Source organism: Anomaloglossus baeobatrachus, chromosome 2 (genome assembly GCF_048569485.1).
Source record: "Anomaloglossus baeobatrachus isolate aAnoBae1 chromosome 2, aAnoBae1.hap1, whole genome shotgun sequence".
NCBI classification, from domain to species: domain Eukaryota; kingdom Metazoa; phylum Chordata; class Amphibia; order Anura; family Aromobatidae; genus Anomaloglossus; species Anomaloglossus baeobatrachus.
Window position 1 is genome coordinate 657,831,300 of NC_134354.1, and position 19,312 is coordinate 657,850,611.

Here is a 19,312-nt window from a genome sequence, read left to right on the forward strand (position 1 = left end):
CAATCACAGACGCCAGTGGGGGGGTCTATATCATACAGTAAAATAAATAATTTTAAAAAAACGGCGTGCGGTTCCCTCAATTTTGATACCCAGCCAAGATAAAGCCCCACAGCTGGGGGCTGCTATTCTCAGACTGGGGAGGCCTCTGGTTATTAGACTGCCCCCCTGCCTAAAAATATGAGCCTGCAGCCACCCGGAATTGCCGCATCCATTAGATGTGACAGTCCCGGCACTTTACCAGGCTCTTCCCGATGGCCCTGGTGTGGTGAAAATCAAATCGGGGTAACAAGTAGTTAATATCAGCCCATAGCTGCCACTAAGTCCTAGATTACTGATGGCAAGTATCTATGAGACACCCATCACTAATCTGTAAGTGAAAGTGTTTATTTACACAAACACCCCAAAAATCCTTTATTTGAATTAAAAGACAAAAAAGCACCCTGTTTCACCACTTTATTAATCCCAATAACAACCTTGCAGGTCGGACGTAATCCACACGAGATCACACGATGCTTCCAGCACTGCTACATATGACAAAGCGAGCAGCCATAGAGCATGTCTGCCCGCTGTGAGGTGACTCACTTCAGGTGAGTTCTCCACCTGCGGCTCACTTCAGTCGCAGCCTTATTTGCGATCACAGGTGGTGGACTCCTGCTCTGAAGTGACAGAAGTGAGTCGGGCGATCTCTGCGAGATCACTCAGCTTAGTCACAGCAACACAGTGTCAGAATGAACTCGAGAGAACCCGTGACATCACAGCCACGATACCCACGATAGTGCGGTGCACTCAGCTGTGAAGTCAGGGGTTCACCCGAGTTCATTCTGACACCCTGTGGCTGCGACTAACCTGAGTGACGTTGTGTTGGTCGCGTGGCTCACTTCAGTCACTCTGGTGATTTGTTGTCACATGTGGAGGACTCAAGCTGTGTCCGGAAACCACCTGAGTAATATCACCGCTGATCATATGGCTCACTTCAGTCACTCGGGTGATATGCTGTCACATGTGGAGGACTCTAGTTGTGGCTGCGGCTAACCTGAGTGAAGTCACCGCTGATAGCATGACTCACTTCAGCTGCTGTGTGGAGCTCACAGTGGGCAGTCATGTTCTATGGCGCTCCTGTGATTGTCAGATGTAGTAGTGCTGGAAGCGTCATGGGACCTCGTGTGGATTACGTCGGACCTGCAGGGGTGTTTTTGTGGTTAATAAAATAGTGAAAGAGGGTGCTTTTTTGTCTTTTATTTCAAATAAAGGATTTTTGGAGTGTTTGTGTTTATTTATTTTCACTTACTGACTAGTGATGGAATGTCTCATACACTCCTGCCATCACTAATCTAGGACTTACTGGCAGCTATGGGTTGCTATTAACTCCTTATTACCCCGATTGCCACTGCATCAGGGGAACGAGAAGAACCGGCTCCAGCGCCAGAAATAGTGCCTCTAATGGATGCGCCACTTTTATAGCGACTGAGGGCTGCTATTGTTAGGCTTGAAAGGACCAAATAACCATGGCCCTTTCCTCCCTAATAATATCAGCCCCCAGTTGTCTGCTACACCTTCTTGGCTGGTTTTAGAAAAATGGGGAAGACTCCACTCTTGTGTTTTTTTTCTTTAAAATAAATCAAATAATTAAATAAAAAAAAAATAAAAGGGTGGGATACCCACACTTCTTCATAACCAGCCAAGGTTCAGCAGACACCTGGGGGTTGCAGCCCACAGCTGCTACTGTTATATGAAAAATGGGGGGTACTCCATGTCATATTTTATTTTTTTTTTTTTTATATAAAAAAAAATTAAAAAAAAAACCAACAGCTGGTCAAGCTGGTTATCCCTCTATCTATCGAGCTATTCTGTTATTTCTTTCTATCTATTCTATATACTCTTTCTTGCTATCTATGCTATATTTTTTTTCTATTTTTTCTATCTATCCATCAATTCTAGCTATCACTTATCCTAGCCTATCATATTTTGTTTCTCCTTTTAAAAACGCATTACCAAAAACGCGACAAAAATGCACCAAAACGCTGTAAAAATGTATGCTTTTTTTGAGTTTTTCTGCCAGAGAGTGCATTTTTTACTGGAGAAACAAAACTGTAGTGTGCGCACATACCTTTACTCTGGATTTTAAACACTTCCACTTTTTAATAATATGACTCACAGTTGACAGTGTTATATTTAGGTGGAAAGAAATGTCATGAATGGAATTATTACAGCGGTGGCTCCTATGTCAGGACCTCGCTGGTATCTGTGAGCTTTAAAATTACCTCTTTAAAATGACCCTTTCTAGCACAAATATTCGTTAAAACGTACAGGGATGGATGTAATACACCTGTAGGAATAGGATTGAATGAAAAACCTGAAATCTGGGATTAAAAGTGTTTCCAAATTAAAATTGAGCAAAACGATTCACATGACCCTGGTTCATCGGCAATAGATTATGAACATGGCTGCTGGACCAGAGTCCCTCGGTCTGCTTGTCACCAGGAGAATAGCAAGAAGGACAGATATGGACAATAGTATCATGACTAGAATTGGGAAAAGATACCCAAGACAGTTGTTGTCCAGTGGCTTTGTTGGTAGTCCACGGCTGGAGGCCCAGAGCCCTGTGATCTTTTTCCGCTCATTCTTTTGTATTATGGGCCTGGCACAACACCATTGTTGAGGTGACACACATGATGTCATGTCGGTCCTGCTAATCAGATGAGGCACCACCATGGAGACCTCCACTTAAGAAAACGTTAGCAGGGCTCTTGTCCGTCTCTCACAAACAGCCAACGTGGCCACTAGACAAGGGTTCTACAACTGTTTTTGAATCCTATATTGCCCCAATAGTTTTGTCCCATATAGTCTGTTCTTTTAGTGACTAGCTTAGTATTGTTCATGATGGCATGTGTTCTGCTATCTTCAGAGCGCTAATATTATTTAGGGTTTAATATTGTAAACTGATCATGTGTAGGTCTAGAAAACACTGAACTATTCCTCCAGTGGGTGGCTGCTATTTCCTTACTGTCATCCTAGTAATCGTGCACACGGTAATCATGGTCAGGAATATGGAGGAATGGTTGTGGTTTGTGTCCACGTTCAATTTCGATAATAGCCTCAGTGTGGTGTGTGCTGCTCCTCCGTCTCTGGGCACATGTGGCTGGACATGAAATAATCAGCGTCTTTCCTTTCAGTAAGCTTTACTGGACAGATGGGGACAACGTCAGCATGGCTAATATGGACGGCACCGAGCAGCGAGTCCTCTTTACTGAACAGAAGGGACCAGTCGGTGAGAATTTAAAGCTAAAGTTCCCCAGTTATTTACCGATCCTTAGCTAGAAGTGTGTGGATATCTGATGCCCATTTCACAGAGATTGGTTCACATATTAAAATGTCTGTATAGAACTATAGTATATCACAAAAGTGAGTACACCCCTCACATTTTTGTAAATATTTTATTATATCTTTTCATGTGACAACACTGAAGATCTGAGACGGTTAGTGTACCAGTGTACAGCTTGTATAGCGGTGTAACATCCGCCAGCTCCGTGATGTGGTCATAGAGGATGGAAAAGGATCCAGTGGCTCCTGTGACACTTTAGTGAACGCCATGCCCAAGAGTTGCTTGAAAATAATGCTGGACACACAAAATATTGACATTTTGGGCACAATTTGGCCATTTTCATATAGGGGGTGTACTCACTTTTGTTGCCAGTAGTTTAGACATTAATGGCTGTGTGTTGTGTTATTTAGAGGACACCAAATTTACACTTTTACAAGCTGTACACTGACTATATCGTATCAAAGTGTCATATATATTCAGTGTTGTCCCATGAAAAGATGTAATAAAATATTTACAAAAATGCGAGGAGTGTACTCACTTCTGAGATGTACTATACAGTAGTATGTTCTATTTAATAAGTTATTTTTTTTCTCTGGCAGGCTTATCAATTGATTACCTTGAGAAAAAGCTTTACTGGATCAATTCTGGTGACGGGACCATCAATAGATGTAGCCTGAATGGAATGGGAAGGGAAGCATCACTTACAATGAAAAGTTACCTGGGAAAAGCAACAGCTTTGGCGATAATGGGTAAAGTACTTAAATAATATTTTTTAGGATTCTGTTCAGCTTAGGTTTACTTAGAGGGGTGGGTAACTGAGGGGTAATCAGTTCGGTTGCATGTCTACACCTAAGCTGCAGAGATCAGTGAGGAGCAGAGGAGGTGTTCTTTTCTCCCCTGCATGACATTATCTGCTTATGACTGCTTAACCTCACTCATGTGAGTGTTTGTGTGTGGCATCCATACATGTGACACTTTTTTTTTACAGATACCATACGCACCTTTTATGACCTATGGTGATCTTCACGTGTTTGTGTTTTCACACGGATCCTTTCTCTATGTGAACAAAACTTGAGTCAGAGATATGTCCATTTTTTCTGGCAGCACTGATGGGCCAATAGACGTTTATGGGTCTGTGTAAATACATACATCACACGGATGACATCAATGTGCCATCCGTGTGCTATCGGTGTTTAACTTTGAAAGTATTGTAATTTCATTTTCTATATCCATATTGAAAAAACATGGAGGACACATATTGTTAAAATTATACACACAAATATGTTTTTATACGGACATGTGAAGGGTGGGGCCTTACTCATCTCTGCAGCCATTATTGTAATCTGAGAGCAGAATAATTTACAGACAAGCTGATTTCAGTGATGGGTCACTTACTGGGTTGCCTTCTGTAGTTTTGATAAAAATTAATGTTTACAATCTGGAGATTATAGTAAGCTTGCGGCCATGTAGTCCTCCATATTCATGAGTGCTATATAACTCCACGCCCACCAATGATTGGTAGCTGTCTGCCTATTCACACTGTACATAGAAAGCTGCCAATCAGTGGTATGGGCGGGGGTATACAGAACTCAGCATTCAGAGAACTGATAGATATGCAGGAGAAAAAACAGACATTGTATCAAAACTGCAGTAAGCAGCTCAGTAAGTGACACATCACTGGAATCAGGGTATCTGTCTCTACATTATGCTGCTCTCAGATGGGGGAGCAAAAACCTGGTGACAGATCTGTATAATGGGGTTTATTTTAAAAATAGGATGTATTGTTTATCTTTTATATGGGAAAAAACTTGGACATTGTGTTGCCGTAGTTGTTTTGTAATGAGCTAATATCTATTTCAGAACATCTGATTTAGCACACATTTACTGTTATTATTGAATTTATAGAGAATATATTGCCAGAACCAGTCTTTAATAAAAGTCTCTTCCTCAGGTGACAAACTGTGGTGGGCAGACCATGCTTCTGACAAAATGGGAACTTGCAATAAGAAGGATGGGTCAGATCCAAGGGTCTTGCGTCAAAACACCAATCAAGTCATGCACTTGAAGGTTTATGATGAGGAGATCCAGAAAGGTAGTGGTGAGACTGTGGCATCATCTAATATACTAGTGTAGAGGGGTGTCTGGTGCCACATGCGGGACTCTGTACTGCTGCTGTGATGCAACCTTTCTCTCACTTTGGCCCGTCCCGGTTCTCTCTACAGAGCAAATGGATAGGGGTGGTTGGCAGGGGTTCTGGTTGGGTGGGTGGACTTTATGTGTGCAAGCCATACCTTCAGGCAGGTCCTCCAACCATCCAGGAGACTCCCACCAGGGATTGATGGACACAGAATCCTATTTTCCTATTTAACAATCTTTTACTAGCAGTTACGCACAATACTTCAGTCACATCATTACTGTGGGCACAAGACTTGAACATTGTAGGCACGGAACACTTTACTTCCACCTAGTAAAGTCATAAATTCCTGTTCAGCCATGATTGAGCCCAGCCTTAAAAGGCCCCGTTCCAACTAACAGTTTTTGCCCACCTGCACTGCCGACGGACCACGTTCGTTCACTTAGCTTCTCCGTGACGACCTGGTTGCCTAAGTCTATACCAGCCCTCCGATATAGGACTAATACTACTGGACACACAGTTAGAACCCAGAATCCCCAGGCTGGGGGTCTTATACTCACTACGGTGGGATAGAGCACTCCACTCTTGCGTCCTACGTCACAGTGTATTTGTCAGGTTTTGGGCCATGCCACGTACACCTGTCCTCGAACCTAGATATTTGCTGGATTGCACACTACCAATTCCAATTCTCTCTGAACATTGCTTTACCCTATTCTCTACCTATCTAAACCTTGTCTCTGACATATATATATGTGTGTGTGTGTGTGTGTATATATATATGTATGTGTATATATATATATATATATATATATATATATATATATATATATATATATATATATATATATATACACATATATTAGAAAAAGAGAACAAGAGTTTTTAGAGTGCACAAGTAACAAAATTTTATTAATACACACAGGTGGGGGAAATCCAAACAGTCATTTAAAAACATGTAAAAACATTAATGGCGGTTATCCCCTACATTGGGACATAGTGCAAAAATGCATCGTCAGTACATGAAACAAATATACAGCACGTGTTAAATGGTGCGGAGGTGACACCTGGGTATTGTTTAAACAGGCCGCAAAAAAATGGCGCTTTGTCAGGTCATATTACAAAAAGGTTCCCTATTTAACACCAGACCTCAGGACGTGTCAGTACATGGCATAACATGATAACACACTTATTTATACATACAAAGGTACTACATTGGATATCAATTAATGTGTTGCCACGACACTCCCAGGACATTCTGATGAGGAAACATACTGCATTAAATGAATGCGGCCATGAATAAGTGAAGATCCCAGTCATTAACCACACACATAAAAAACACTGCAAGGTCGCCCATTACCAGTATAACCAAGTGAGGGGGAGCGAACCGCCAGTAGCTGCAGCCTCAAAGGGACCTACGTACGTTTCGATATTGAATGTCTCAAATCTTCATCAGGGAAGAGGCGTACGGTGCCGTCATTCCCCTGTCACTGGCTTTTAAATATACCGTAGTGATTGCCGCGGACCCGGAAGTCTCGCTCGCGGCAATCGCACCTGGTGCCGGACGAAATCCCGCGAGATGACGGCCATCACGTCATCTTCGCGCATGCGCGGGAGCGGGGACGCGTCACCAAGGCTCCCGCGCATGCGCGCGACGTGCAGATGGCCCCAGCTACGCGAGCACGAACGGCCACAGATGCGATCGCACCAAGACAACCGGATATCGTGGCAAGTGTAAACAAATCACCCTGCAATATACAGTAACAAAATAACATGCATGGTTTTACAAAAAGATAAGACCACATCATACAAGGGAATCCAAAATTAGTTGTTCATATGATTGAGGAAACGTGATGAATTCCAAACGGCAGGCATGTGATCATTTTCTAAGTCCTATTGAAAAAGGACATGCATAAATCAATAGATGAGCCAGAACAATGGGGAGAGATGCACACAATAGAGGCAGATTAAAAACAGTTAAAAACATAAATAAAAAGGACAAAGGATACAGGTGAGAGAGCAAATGGCAAAATCAGAATGAACAATAGGTATGATCCCGAAATGGGACATGAAATATAAATATATATATATAATATGTATGATCCATTATGTACATAACGGTGACCACAAGAAAAGCAATACACGTGCTGTATATTTGTTTCATGTACTGACGATGCATTTTTGCACTATGTCCCAATGTAGGGGATAACCGCCATTAATGTTTTTACATGTTTTTAAATGACTGTTTGGATTTCCCCCACCTGTGTGTATTAATAAAATTTTGTTGAAACGTACGTAGGTCCCTTTGAGGCTGCAGCTACTGGCGGTTCGCTCCCCCTCACTTGGTTATACTGGTAATGGGCGACCTTGCAGTGTTTTTTATGTGTGTGGTTAATGACTGGGATCTTCACTTATTCATGGCCGCATTCATTTAATGCAGTATGTTTCCTCATCAGAATGTCCTGGGAGTGTCGTGGCAACACATTAATTGATATCCAATGTAGTACCTTTGTATGTATAAATAAGTGTGTTATCATGTTATGCCATGTACTGACACGTCCTGAGGTCTGGTGTTAAATAGGGAACCTTTTTGTAATATGACCTGACAAAGCGCCATTTTTTTGCGGCCTGTTTAAACAATACCCAGGTGTCACCTCCGCTCCATTTAACACGTGCTGTATATTTGTTTCATGTACTGACGATGCATTTTTGCACTATGTCCCAATGTAGGGGATAACCGCCATTAATGTTTTTACATGTTTTTAAATGACTGTTTGGATTTCCCCCACCTGTGTGTATTAATAAAATTTTGTTACTTGTGCACTCTAAAAACTCTTGTTCTCTTTTTCTAATAAGTTTATGAGTTTGTGCTAATTGGGTTGTGTCCCAGAAAAATCTGGGCTCAACCTTACTGTTATGATGGTATTTTGGAGTATTCTTCTCCTAACTATATACACATATATGTATATATATATACATACACACACACACACATATATACATATATACACATACATATATATATATATATATGTATATATGTGTGTGTGTGTGTATGTATATATATATACATATGTGTGTATATATATATATAATATATGTATGTGTATATATATATATATATATATATATATATATATATATATAATGTATGTATGTATGTATATATATATATATATATATATATATATATATATATATATATATATATAATGTGTATGCATGTGTGTGTATGTATGTGTATATATATATATTGTCCCTAACCCCTCCCAGTGGTCTTATGGTCTTAACAATTTTCTGTTTGGCTACTCCTATCGCTAGGCGACGTTTAACATCTTGCCAAGGAGCAGTACCCAAAACTGACCACTGAGTGGCCACATGGGGCAACATTAGCATAAACACATCAACAATATGTACCCTATTCTGTACATTGCCTGAGGTCTTCAGGGGCGGGGTGACGAGTCCAGCACCCCCTTACACTAGCAATAATGGAAGTGGTCTTTTCCTTCTGACTTGTCCATTGAGTTCTTCTTTGTGTAACTTCCCATTTTAGGAACCAACAACTGCTCTGTCAATAATGGAGATTGTTCCCAATTGTGTCTTCCAACCTCCTCCACAACGAGATCATGTATGTGCACCGCTGGCTACAGCCTGAAAATCGGGCAGCAGACATGTGAGGGTGAGTACTGACGTCCTACTGCTTGTCCTCTAACTTGCCCAATTGTATGACATCAATTTATATTATGAGGGTATGTAACGATTTCTGGCTATTTTCAGCAGACATCTGTGGCTCATTTCTTTGTTCATGGTGGGCCACATAAGTGGACATAATAATGTCTGATATATTGTGTGCCCTGCTTTCTCAGGAGTCGGCTCCTTCTTGCTGTACTCTGTACATGAAGGGATACGGGGAATTCCTTTGGACCCAACTGATAAGTCTGATGCTCTGGTTCCGGTATCTGGTACTTCCCTGGCTGTTGGGATGGATTTCCATGCTGGTAAGATTCCCCTAGTTAGCAGGGCATTCTTTTCAGTATTCTTTGCTGTATTTTAATGGTTTTCAGATCGTCCAACCATCATTCTTGACATTGGTCCATGGCTGATCATACATATTGGATCTAATGTGTAAAGCAGGGAGTTCTTGGCTTTTCTTTTTTGATAGCTGTCAGGAGAAACGAGAACTGGGCATCTCCACTCATTTTAGAGGAATAAGCTTCTACCAGACACTTGTGGAAATGACTGATCTTCCTCTCCCCATTGGGATAAACATGAATGTTTGGCTGAGACAATCATGCATGTTTATCGCAAGGTCAAGATAGGTGTCTTGTCAGCTAAAACCCCCCCTTAACACACACAGATTAGGGAACTGTTGTCAAAACATTCATTTAGGAGAAAACTAACCCCATCCCCAATATATAGGAACCCTATACCCTGTGCGGGAGCTGTTTTCAGACGCTTCTGTACGCAGATTATCTCCATGGAAAACAAATGCAGCAGTCTGGATGGTTTGCTCCCCCACCGCCATATGTAGGGGTACAGGTGGGGGCTCTATGACTATGTCAACCCTTCCTGTCAGGTTCGGTTACCTTTTGCCTAATATGTAGGGGGGGCAGTAAATTTACCCTTCCTTTCATGAACCTTTGAGAATAGTATCATTCCTTTGTATGTCACTTTTTACCTTTTTGTATTTTGTGTAATGGTAATGTAATAATTATTAGTTGTTTTTTATACTTAGAAAATGACACAATCTACTGGGTGGATATGGGGCTCAGCACCATCAGTAGAGCCAAGCGAGACCAGACCTGGCGAGAGGACGTGGTTACCAATGGCATTGGCCGAGTGGAGGGAATCGCTGTAGACTGGATCGCAGGTTGGCCGTGATACTACTTATGATCAAGCTTCTCCTATCTGATGTCACCTATAGATAGTAAACCTGGCTCATTCCTGGCAGTTTCAGTATAATTAGTACATGCACAGTAAAAAATAGAGTCTTACTATTAGAACCGTTCCTAAATGGGGTTCTTCCTTATGAAAGTTTCTAATTGGTGGGGCCGACTACTGGGACCCCCACCCGGTGATGAGAACTTGTGCCCTAGTCCCCTGTTTGGAGTGAATGACATTTTAGATCATGTACACGGCTGTCCATTCAAAGATGGTGGAACTGAGTGAAATCCGTGTAGGCGTCATCGCTGAGGCCAGTGAAAATGTATATGCTGGACAACCCCTTTATATCTGTGTCAGAAAAACAAAGCTCTGGCTGCCATCTAGATATATTAGGGAATTAATTGGCACAGAACTGTGGACATAAAAATGACATGATGATTAAGGGTGTGTGCTGATTCATTGAAAAATCATTTAGTATTGATCCTTTGTATTGATTCCCCATAGGAACACTCCTGGCTCACCCCACTGTCTGGATGTGATTAGACACATAAATTCTTAATACGAGTATTTTGTTTAACAAGCATGCCATGGAAAAAGACTGGAAGAGCAGTTACTGAGGCCGCAGAGCTTTTTCAGTTCCAGATCTGATCAGACAGTGTCAATGCAAAACTTGGCTCCTTACAATTCTTTACTTCCATTTCAGCCTACTCCTTCCTTTTTTCTACAGGAAACATCTACTGGACAGATCAAGGCTTCGATGTTATTGAGGTGGCTCGTCTGAACGGTTCCTTCCGTTATGTTGTCATATCTAAGGGGCTGGACAAGCCCCGGGCCATTACTGTCCATCCCGAGAAAGGGTAATGGGCATTCATGTCCAATGGAAATAGTAATATTAACCGCTTTATGTTACTGATTTTGCTTTCTTGGCTTTTTGTTATATTAGTTATCTGTTTTGGACTGAATGGGGGCAATTCCCTCGTATTGAAAGGTCATTCCTAGATGGAAGTGGAAGAACCGTCCTGGTAGAGTCCAGCATCAGTTGGCCTAATGGAGTCTCAATAGATTATGAGGTACGATAGTTATTACATATGATGGGACTCTGATTTTCTATGAAAGGGAGACTTATTAAAGTTTTAAACTTACCGTATATATTTGGCCTTTTTTGCTAATACCACATGTAATACCCTGATGGTTGTCCTAAAGCAAAAATATGACTCCAGTGTATTGTTCTACGTATTGAGCATTGAATTGGATTCAAGCAATATTACCGGCATCATATCTTATCACAGGATCAGCCTGATCATGAGAACAGGGCTCCCGTTAGCCCACACATAAAGGTGGCCATTCATTCTTGCTGCTGCACCATTCAAAGTTAAAGGGAACTTGTCACCAGATTTGGCCCCTATAAGCTTCGGCCACCACCAGTGAACCCTTATATACAGCATTCCAGAATACTGTATAGAAGAGCCCAGGCTGCACTGTAGAATGTAAAAAAGACTTTTATAATACTCACCTGTGGGGCGGTCCAGTCTGATGAGTGTCGCTGTTTTCCGGTCTGGCGTCCTCTCTGCTGTGATCGATGTCCTCCTTCGACCCAGCCCAGTATGGATGACGTGTCCTAAGTCTTCCACACAAGTCGGCATTACAATCCTGCGCAAGCGCACTGCAATCTTGCCTGCTGAGGGCAGATTAAAGTACTGTAATGCGCAGGTGCGAGGAAAGATGAAAGACCGTCGGCGCATGTGCACTACAATAATTTGATCTGTCCTGAGCAGGGCAGATCAAAGCGCGCCTGTGCAGGACCACAATGCCGGCTTGTGTAGATGATGTAGCACACGTCAACCATACCAGGCTGAGTCGAAGGAGTACAGCAATCGCCAGAGAGGAGACACAAGACCGGAGAGTAGAGACACCCATAGGACCGGACTGCCCCTTAAGTGAGTATTATAAAAGTGATTTTTACGTTCTACAGCATAGCCTATGCTCTTTTATATACAGTATTCTGGAATGCTGTATATAAGCGCTCACTGATGGTGGCCGCAGCTTATAGTCACCATGTCTTTTGACAGGTTCCCTTTTAATAGGGTTGATCCTATAGACTTTGGGTAGGCAATAAGTGTTGATTTTGGAAATATCCTATGAATCTGAATGAGGGTAATTCTGTATGTGACTTTATATATAAAAGCAATCCCAAGGCGAAGGCCCAATTTACAGGGAGATCTTATTCTGTGCTTAAATTCCCTAACATTTCACGCTATGTAAGTGAATAGCATAATTTTTACACCTTTCCATGCTCCACAGAAAAACTGGTGCAGAATTTGTAGCCTTAGATGGATGAGTATGCTCATTCTTATCATAGGTTCTGCTTAGAAAAGCCTCACATTAGTCCTAGTAAATGACAATGGCGCTAATCCATGTACAGATCCACTGCCCCCACACATCAGCGGATCTCTCGTGCATACACAAACCCTAAAGTGCTCCCGTAGTTGGGCTTTTGGGTATGTGTCCGTGCTTTTATATGGCCACTCTCTGGGCAGTGGAGTGGTTTACTCTTCCACATATATTTGTACTAATGTACTGTATATATTCGGGGCAGAGCTCAGTGTCGCTTGTCTTGCAGGAAGCAAAGCTGTACTGGTGTGATGCTCGCACTGATAAAATTGAGAGAGTCGATTTGGAAACCGGGAAGAACAGAGAGGTTGTGCTGTCCAACAACAACATGGACATGTTCTCGGTGTCTGTCTTTGAAGATTACATCTACTGGAGTGACAGGTGAGGACGCTCGGCGATGTTCTTCCTAATGCATTCTCACTGCCCATCCAGTCTATGGTAATGTTCTGTACGCTCTTATTATAATGAATGTATGCTCCTTATTTACCACTGTAAAGTATTTTGAAAGCGTTTGTCTTGGCATGATGACCTCTTCTATGAGGCAGATAGAGGGGAGCCTCCTATATTAGCAGTAGCCGATATCTGCATATACCCAGTAATATAATGTATATCCACATCGGACCGCCTCATCCTGATGTATTCCTGCCAGATTTATTCTAAAAGACAGTCCTAATGCACATCTCACCTATGATACCGTATAGTTATGTTCAGTTTATAGTCTGAGATGAAGAGATTGGCTAGGCGCTAGTCTTGGAGGTTAAATCTAGTACCTGGAGCGTTCCTCAGGTGTATAAATCTTGAGGCGGCTATAATAAGTGTGTGGCGGAGCTCAAAATGCCAGAAGTTCTTCAGTAAATCCACAAAAATAAGAATAAATTGTGGCCCTCACCCCATAACAGTAAATTTATTAATCTGCCAGACAGTAAATTCAGAAGCGGCGGCCATTTTACACTAACAAGCGTTTCCTCCAGACTTGAGTGCTTGTAAGATGAAACACGTAATTGTTTGTGTCTGTATCTTCTGTCCGGCATATGAATAAAAGATTGTTTTAAAGTTATGGAGTGTGTACGCCACGGTTTATTTATTTTTTATGTTACACCTATATGTAATGAGCATTTCCTTTAGCGCAGACTGATCATTCCCGCTGAGATCAAAATGATTCTGTATTATTTCAGAAGACCACAAAAAAAGTGTGCACAAGACTTGAGTTATAACTTTGTGCGTAAAACAAATGTGAAGTTGTTTTGCCTTTGTATACATTGCTTGAAGATGTCCGATGCCGGACTTCTGACATGTATGCTCTTTATTCTCTCCCAGGACTCATGCTAATGGCTCCATTAAGCGCGGACAGAAAGACAATGCTACAGAGTCTGTATCCTTGAGAACTGGAATTGGAGTACAACTTAAAGATATCAAGGTGTTCAACAAAAACAGACAGAAGGGTAAATAATGTTTGCTGTAGGCATTTTATGAGACAACACAGGTTACTTCCTCTATACAAGGGCTTAGACTAAAGGCCCCGTTACACGCAACAACGTATCTAACGATATATCGCCGGGGTCACGGATTCCGTGACACACATCCTGCATCGTTAGCGACATCGTTGCGTGTGACACCAACGAGCGACCGTTAACGATGGAAAATACTCACCAAATCGTCCATCGTTGACACGTTATTCCTTTTCAAAAAATCGTTGATTGTTGAGGACGCAGGTTGTTCGTCGTTACCGAGGCAGCACACATCGCTATGTGTGACACCTCGGGAATGATGAACTACAGCTTACCTGCGGCCGCCAGCAATGAGGAAGGAAGGAGGTGGGCAGGATGTTTCGGCCACTCATCTCCGCCCCTCCGCTTCTATTGGGCGGCTGCTTAGTGACATCGCTATGACGCCGCATGAACCGTCCCCTTAGAAAGGAGGCGGTTCGCCGGCCACAGTGACGTCACTAGGCAGGTAAGTCCGTGTGACTGCTCCTAATGATATTGTGCGCCACGGGCAGCGATTTGCCCGTGACGCACAAACGACGGGGGCGGGTACGCTTGCTAGCGATATTGCTGCGTGTAAAGCCCCCTTTAGTCCAAATATAGAGAACCAGTGAGTAGATTCCTGATGGCGGACCATGGGCAGGCTCCTTACTTCGACACAGCTATGTTTTGTTTTTTATTACCACAAGCCGAAAATGTAAAGAAGACCCAAGAGAGTGGCTCCCCATCAGCTTCTCTCTCATGGCTTGACTGTCTGGTCTCGCTTTAACATTAGAAGTCCCAGAGAGGGGTCATTTAACATTTCTACCATTGGAACTCTATGGAGCTCGAAATTCCTGGGACTTCTAGTGTTAAACACAAATTAAGGAAACACCTGTCAATCAAACCAAGCTTTGAAATAATTTGCAGGAGAACCACCACCACCTTGACCCTTTGCCATGTTCCTGGCTTTGGTAAACACAGCTGTATGAATTGACACTCTGCTTTGTGCTGCCAGTGTTTAGAGTGGCATGGATCTACGGATAGGTTCCCTTTAAGTTATAGATCATACTCCTTTCTAACTATAATATGTTCACTTGAGCTAGTCACCAGTTACCTGCATAGATGGTAGAGTATTGGCTTTTCTCCTGTTAAGCTCCTTTGAGGTGTTCAGGTTTTATCAAGGATTTTGGAACAAATTGCGAGCCATAAATATAAATTTCTTTGTCGCTCCATTGGGAGACCCAGACAATTGGGTGTATAGCTTCTGCCTCCGGAGGCCACACAAAGTATTACACTTTAAAAGTGTAACCCCTCCCCTCTGCCTATACACCCTCCCGTGCATCACGGGCTCCTCAGTTTTATGCTTTGTGTGGAAGGAGGCACACATCCACTCATGCATTCTCATATTAGTTATATCGGTTGGAAGAAAAGAGGGCCCCCACGGGGCCCCCGGCATGTTCCCTTCTCACCCCACTACGTCGGCGGTGCTGTTAAGGTTGAGGTACCCATTGCGGGTACAAAGGCCGGAGCCTCATGCCGTTTCCTTCACCATCCCTTAGCGGCTCTGGGAGAAGTGGGATCCTGACCGGTCATCCATTTACTGGGACCGTGCTCCCTCCGCAGCCCCTGTGGGAATCTGCCGGACAGGAGTCTATTCATCCTCAGGGACCGGGCCCTGCATCTCTAAGGTACTCTGTGTCCCCATGGGGACTGTGCATGGAGCGCCTTCTTCCCGGACGCTGCAGCAGCTGCTGATTTGTGAAGACCGGCGGACTTCCGCGCCGACCGCGCCTGCTTGTCGGCCGCGGTCTTAAATTTAGTCCCCGGCTTCATCGCGGCCTAGTAGCAAAAATCCCGCCCCCGGGCCTGCCTGTCAGGGGTAAGGGCGGGACTGCCGACCTGACGTCGGATGTGAGGGCCGGAGCATCCTGTATGTTTCCTCCCCCCTCACTGATCACTGTGGGGACCCCAGATTCCCGCACTTTCCTAGCGCCGCCCACGGCTCCACTCCTCCCCTGAGAGCTCCGGCAGCCATTTTTTTTTGGCATTCTGCCGGTGGAGGATTATCAGGGAAGAGCTCTGCAGCTCTGGGAGACCTAAGGCAGGGAATCTGGAGGACACACACTCCGCTTTTTAGCGGTCGGTAAGCCACACCGGTCACCCGGTGCTGGTCCCCCTAGGGTGCCGGAATAGATACGTATTCTATATATATATTTCTGTTCGGTCGGGCTGTATACCCTTTCCCATATACCCTCAGTGATCACTCTCCTAGGAGACAACAGCATGTCGTCCACAAGGAGCAAGGGTGCTAAGGCACAGGGTTTTTTTGCGACCTGTACCTCTTGTGCGGCTATGTTACCTGCGGGTTCCACCTACCCTCACTGTGAGCAATGCTCGACCCCTGTTTCGCTTGCTCAGCCGGAGCCTCGGTCACTAGTGGGCCCCTCGGCTCACGTAGACCCCCCTGCTCCCCCTGTCCAGGCGGCAGGGACAGAGTTTGCCGCTTTTGCTGAGAAACTCTGAGTTACTTTCACAACCCATGGCTCAGTCTATGGACAAATGGTCTGCCAAGCTGCTAGAAGCTTTGCAGTCCAGACCGGTCCTTACACAGGCCCCGGGCCCTGTTGGATCGTCGCCTCCAGGCCCCTCTCGGTCCGCGCCGCAGCGCGCTCCCAGGGTAGGCCCTAGGTCTCACGTGGAGGACTCCTGCCCAGACCACAGTCCCAGACCGGCTAAGCGGGCTCGCTGGGAATCTTCTCCGACTTCTTCACGCTGCTCGGGTTCCCAGCTTGAGGACTCTCTGGAGGACGAGGCGGACGTCGCAGCTCAGGGCTCTGACCCTGACGTTGCCCTCAATCTTGATACACCTGAAGGGGACGCCTTAGTAAATGATCTTATCTCGTCCATCAACCAGGTGTTAGATCTGTCTCCCCCGCCTCCACCTGTAGAGGAGTCGGCTTCTCAGCAGGAGAAACACCAGTTTCGGTTCCCCAAACGTACACGGAGTGCGTTTTTCGATCACTCTAACTTCAGAGATGCTGTCCAGAAGCCCAGAGCGGTTCCGGACAAGCGCTTTACTAAGCGCCTTACTGACACACGTTACCCCTTCCCCTCTGACGTAGTTAAGGGTTGGGCTCAATGTCCCAAGGTGGATCCTCCAGTCTCTAGATTGGCGGCTAGATCTGTGGTATCGGTTGCAGATGGCTCATCGCTAAAAGATGCCACTGACAGGCAGATAGAGCTCCTGGTGAAATCCATCTATGAAGCCACGGGCGCGTCTTTTGCCCCGGCCTTTGCAGCCGTGTGGGCACTCCAAGCTATCTCAGCTTGTCTGGCTGAGATTAATGCGGTCACACGTAATTCTGCTCCGCAGGTTGCATCTTTGACTTCTCAAGCGTCAGCTTTTTCTTGCTACGCCATGAACGCAGTCCTAGACTCTGCTAGCCGTACAGCGGTGGCATCCGCTAATTCTGTGGCAGTCCGCAGGGCCATGTGGCTGCGCGAATGGAAGGCAGACTCGGCTTCCAAGAGGTTCTTAACCGGTTTGCCGTTTTCTGGCGACCGATTGTTTGGCGAACGATTGGATGAGATTATTAAGGAATCCAAGGGAAAGGACTCCTCCTTACCCCAGGCCAAACCGAAGAGACCTCAGCAACGGAAAATACAATTGAGGTTTCGGTCCTTTCGTCCCTCCGCCAAGTCCCAATCCTCTTCGTCCAGCAGGCCGGAGAAAGGCCAGAGGAACTCCTATGCGTGGCGGTCTAAGTCACGCCCCCAAAAAGCCGCCGGAGGCACTGCCTCCAAGGCGGCTTCCTTATGACTCTCGGCATCCCCGAACCGCATCCTCGGTCGGTGGCAGGCTCTCCCGCTTTTGTGACGCCTGGTGGCCACATGTTCAAGACCGATGAGTGAGAGACATTCTGTCTCACGGTTACAGGATAGAGTTCAGCTCTCGTCCTCCGACACGTTTCTTCAGAACCTCTCCGCCCCCCGCTCGGGCCGACGCACTTTTTCAGGCAGTGGACGCTCTGAAGACAGAAGGAGTTGTGATCCCTGTTCCCCCTCAGGAACATGGTCGCGGCTTTTACTCCAACTTGTTCGTGGTGCCAAAGAAGGACGGATCATTCCGTCCCGTTCTGGACCTCAAACTGCTCAACAGACATGTGAGCACCAGACGGTTTCGGATGGAATCTCTCCGCTCGGTCATCGCATCGATGTCACAAGGAGACTTCCTAGCATAGATCGACATCAAGGATGCTTATCTCCATGTGCCGATCGCACACGAACATCAACGCTTCTTGCGTTTCGCCATCGGGGACGAACACCTTCAGTTCGTGGCATTGCCTTTCGGCCTGGCGACAGCCCCACGGGTGTTCACCAAAGTCATGGCATCCGTTGTGGCGGTCCTACACTCTCAGGGCCACTCGGTGATTCCCTACTTAGACGATCTCCTAGTCAGGGCACCTTCTCGGGTGGCGTGTCAACACAGCCTTACCGTCGCTCTGGCGACTCTCCAGCAGTTCGGGTGGATCATCAACTTCCCAAAATCCAAGTTGACACCGACCCAATCACTGACTTACCTCGGGATGGAGTTTCATACACAGTCAGCGGTAGTCAAGCTACCGCTGGACAAACAGCTTTCTCTGCAGGCAGGGGTGCAATCTCTTCTTCGGGGTCAGTCACACCCCTTGAGGCGCCTCATGCACTTCCTGGGGAAGATGGTGGCAGCGATGGAGGCAGTGCCGTTCGCGCAATTCCATCTGCGGCCACTCCAATGGGACATTCTCCGCAAATGGGACAGGAGGTCGACTTCCCTCGACAGGAACGTCTCTCTTTTCCTTGCAACCAAGACGTCTCTTCAGTGGTGGCTCCTTCCCAATTCTCTATCGCAAAGAAAATCCTTCCTACCCCCAACCTGGGCTGTTGTCACCACGGACGCGAGCCTGTCAGGGTGGGGAGCGGTTTTCCTCCACCACAGGGCTCAGGGAACCTGGACTCCGGTAGAGTCTTCCCTTCAGATCAATGTTCTGGAGATAAGGGCAGTGTATCTAGCCCTATTGGCTTTCCATCGGTGGCTGGAGGGCAGACAGATCCGTATACAGTCGGACAACGCCACTG

At 45.1% G+C, this 19,312-nt stretch overlaps 1 protein-coding gene across 4 annotated transcripts in view; it reads left to right on the forward strand.

Moving 5' to 3' along the window:
• LRP1 (LDL receptor related protein 1) overlaps positions 1-19,312 on the forward strand; it is a 494,504-nt gene that overhangs the window by 322,416 nt on the left and 152,776 nt on the right. For all 4 annotated transcript variants that reach the window (XM_075337062.1, XM_075337061.1, XM_075337063.1 and 1 more), the window contains 10 exons: positions 3,174-3,268; positions 3,922-4,071; positions 5,274-5,414; positions 9,007-9,132; positions 9,320-9,451; positions 10,189-10,323; positions 11,065-11,194; positions 11,281-11,407; positions 12,958-13,109; positions 14,046-14,170. In XM_075337062.1, coding sequence (XP_075193177.1) covers positions 3,174-3,268; positions 3,922-4,071; positions 5,274-5,414; positions 9,007-9,132; positions 9,320-9,451; positions 10,189-10,323; positions 11,065-11,194; positions 11,281-11,407; positions 12,958-13,109; positions 14,046-14,170 — 1,313 coding nt within the window. The remainder of the gene's footprint in view (positions 1-3,173; positions 3,269-3,921; positions 4,072-5,273; positions 5,415-9,006; positions 9,133-9,319; positions 9,452-10,188; positions 10,324-11,064; positions 11,195-11,280; positions 11,408-12,957; positions 13,110-14,045; positions 14,171-19,312) is intronic.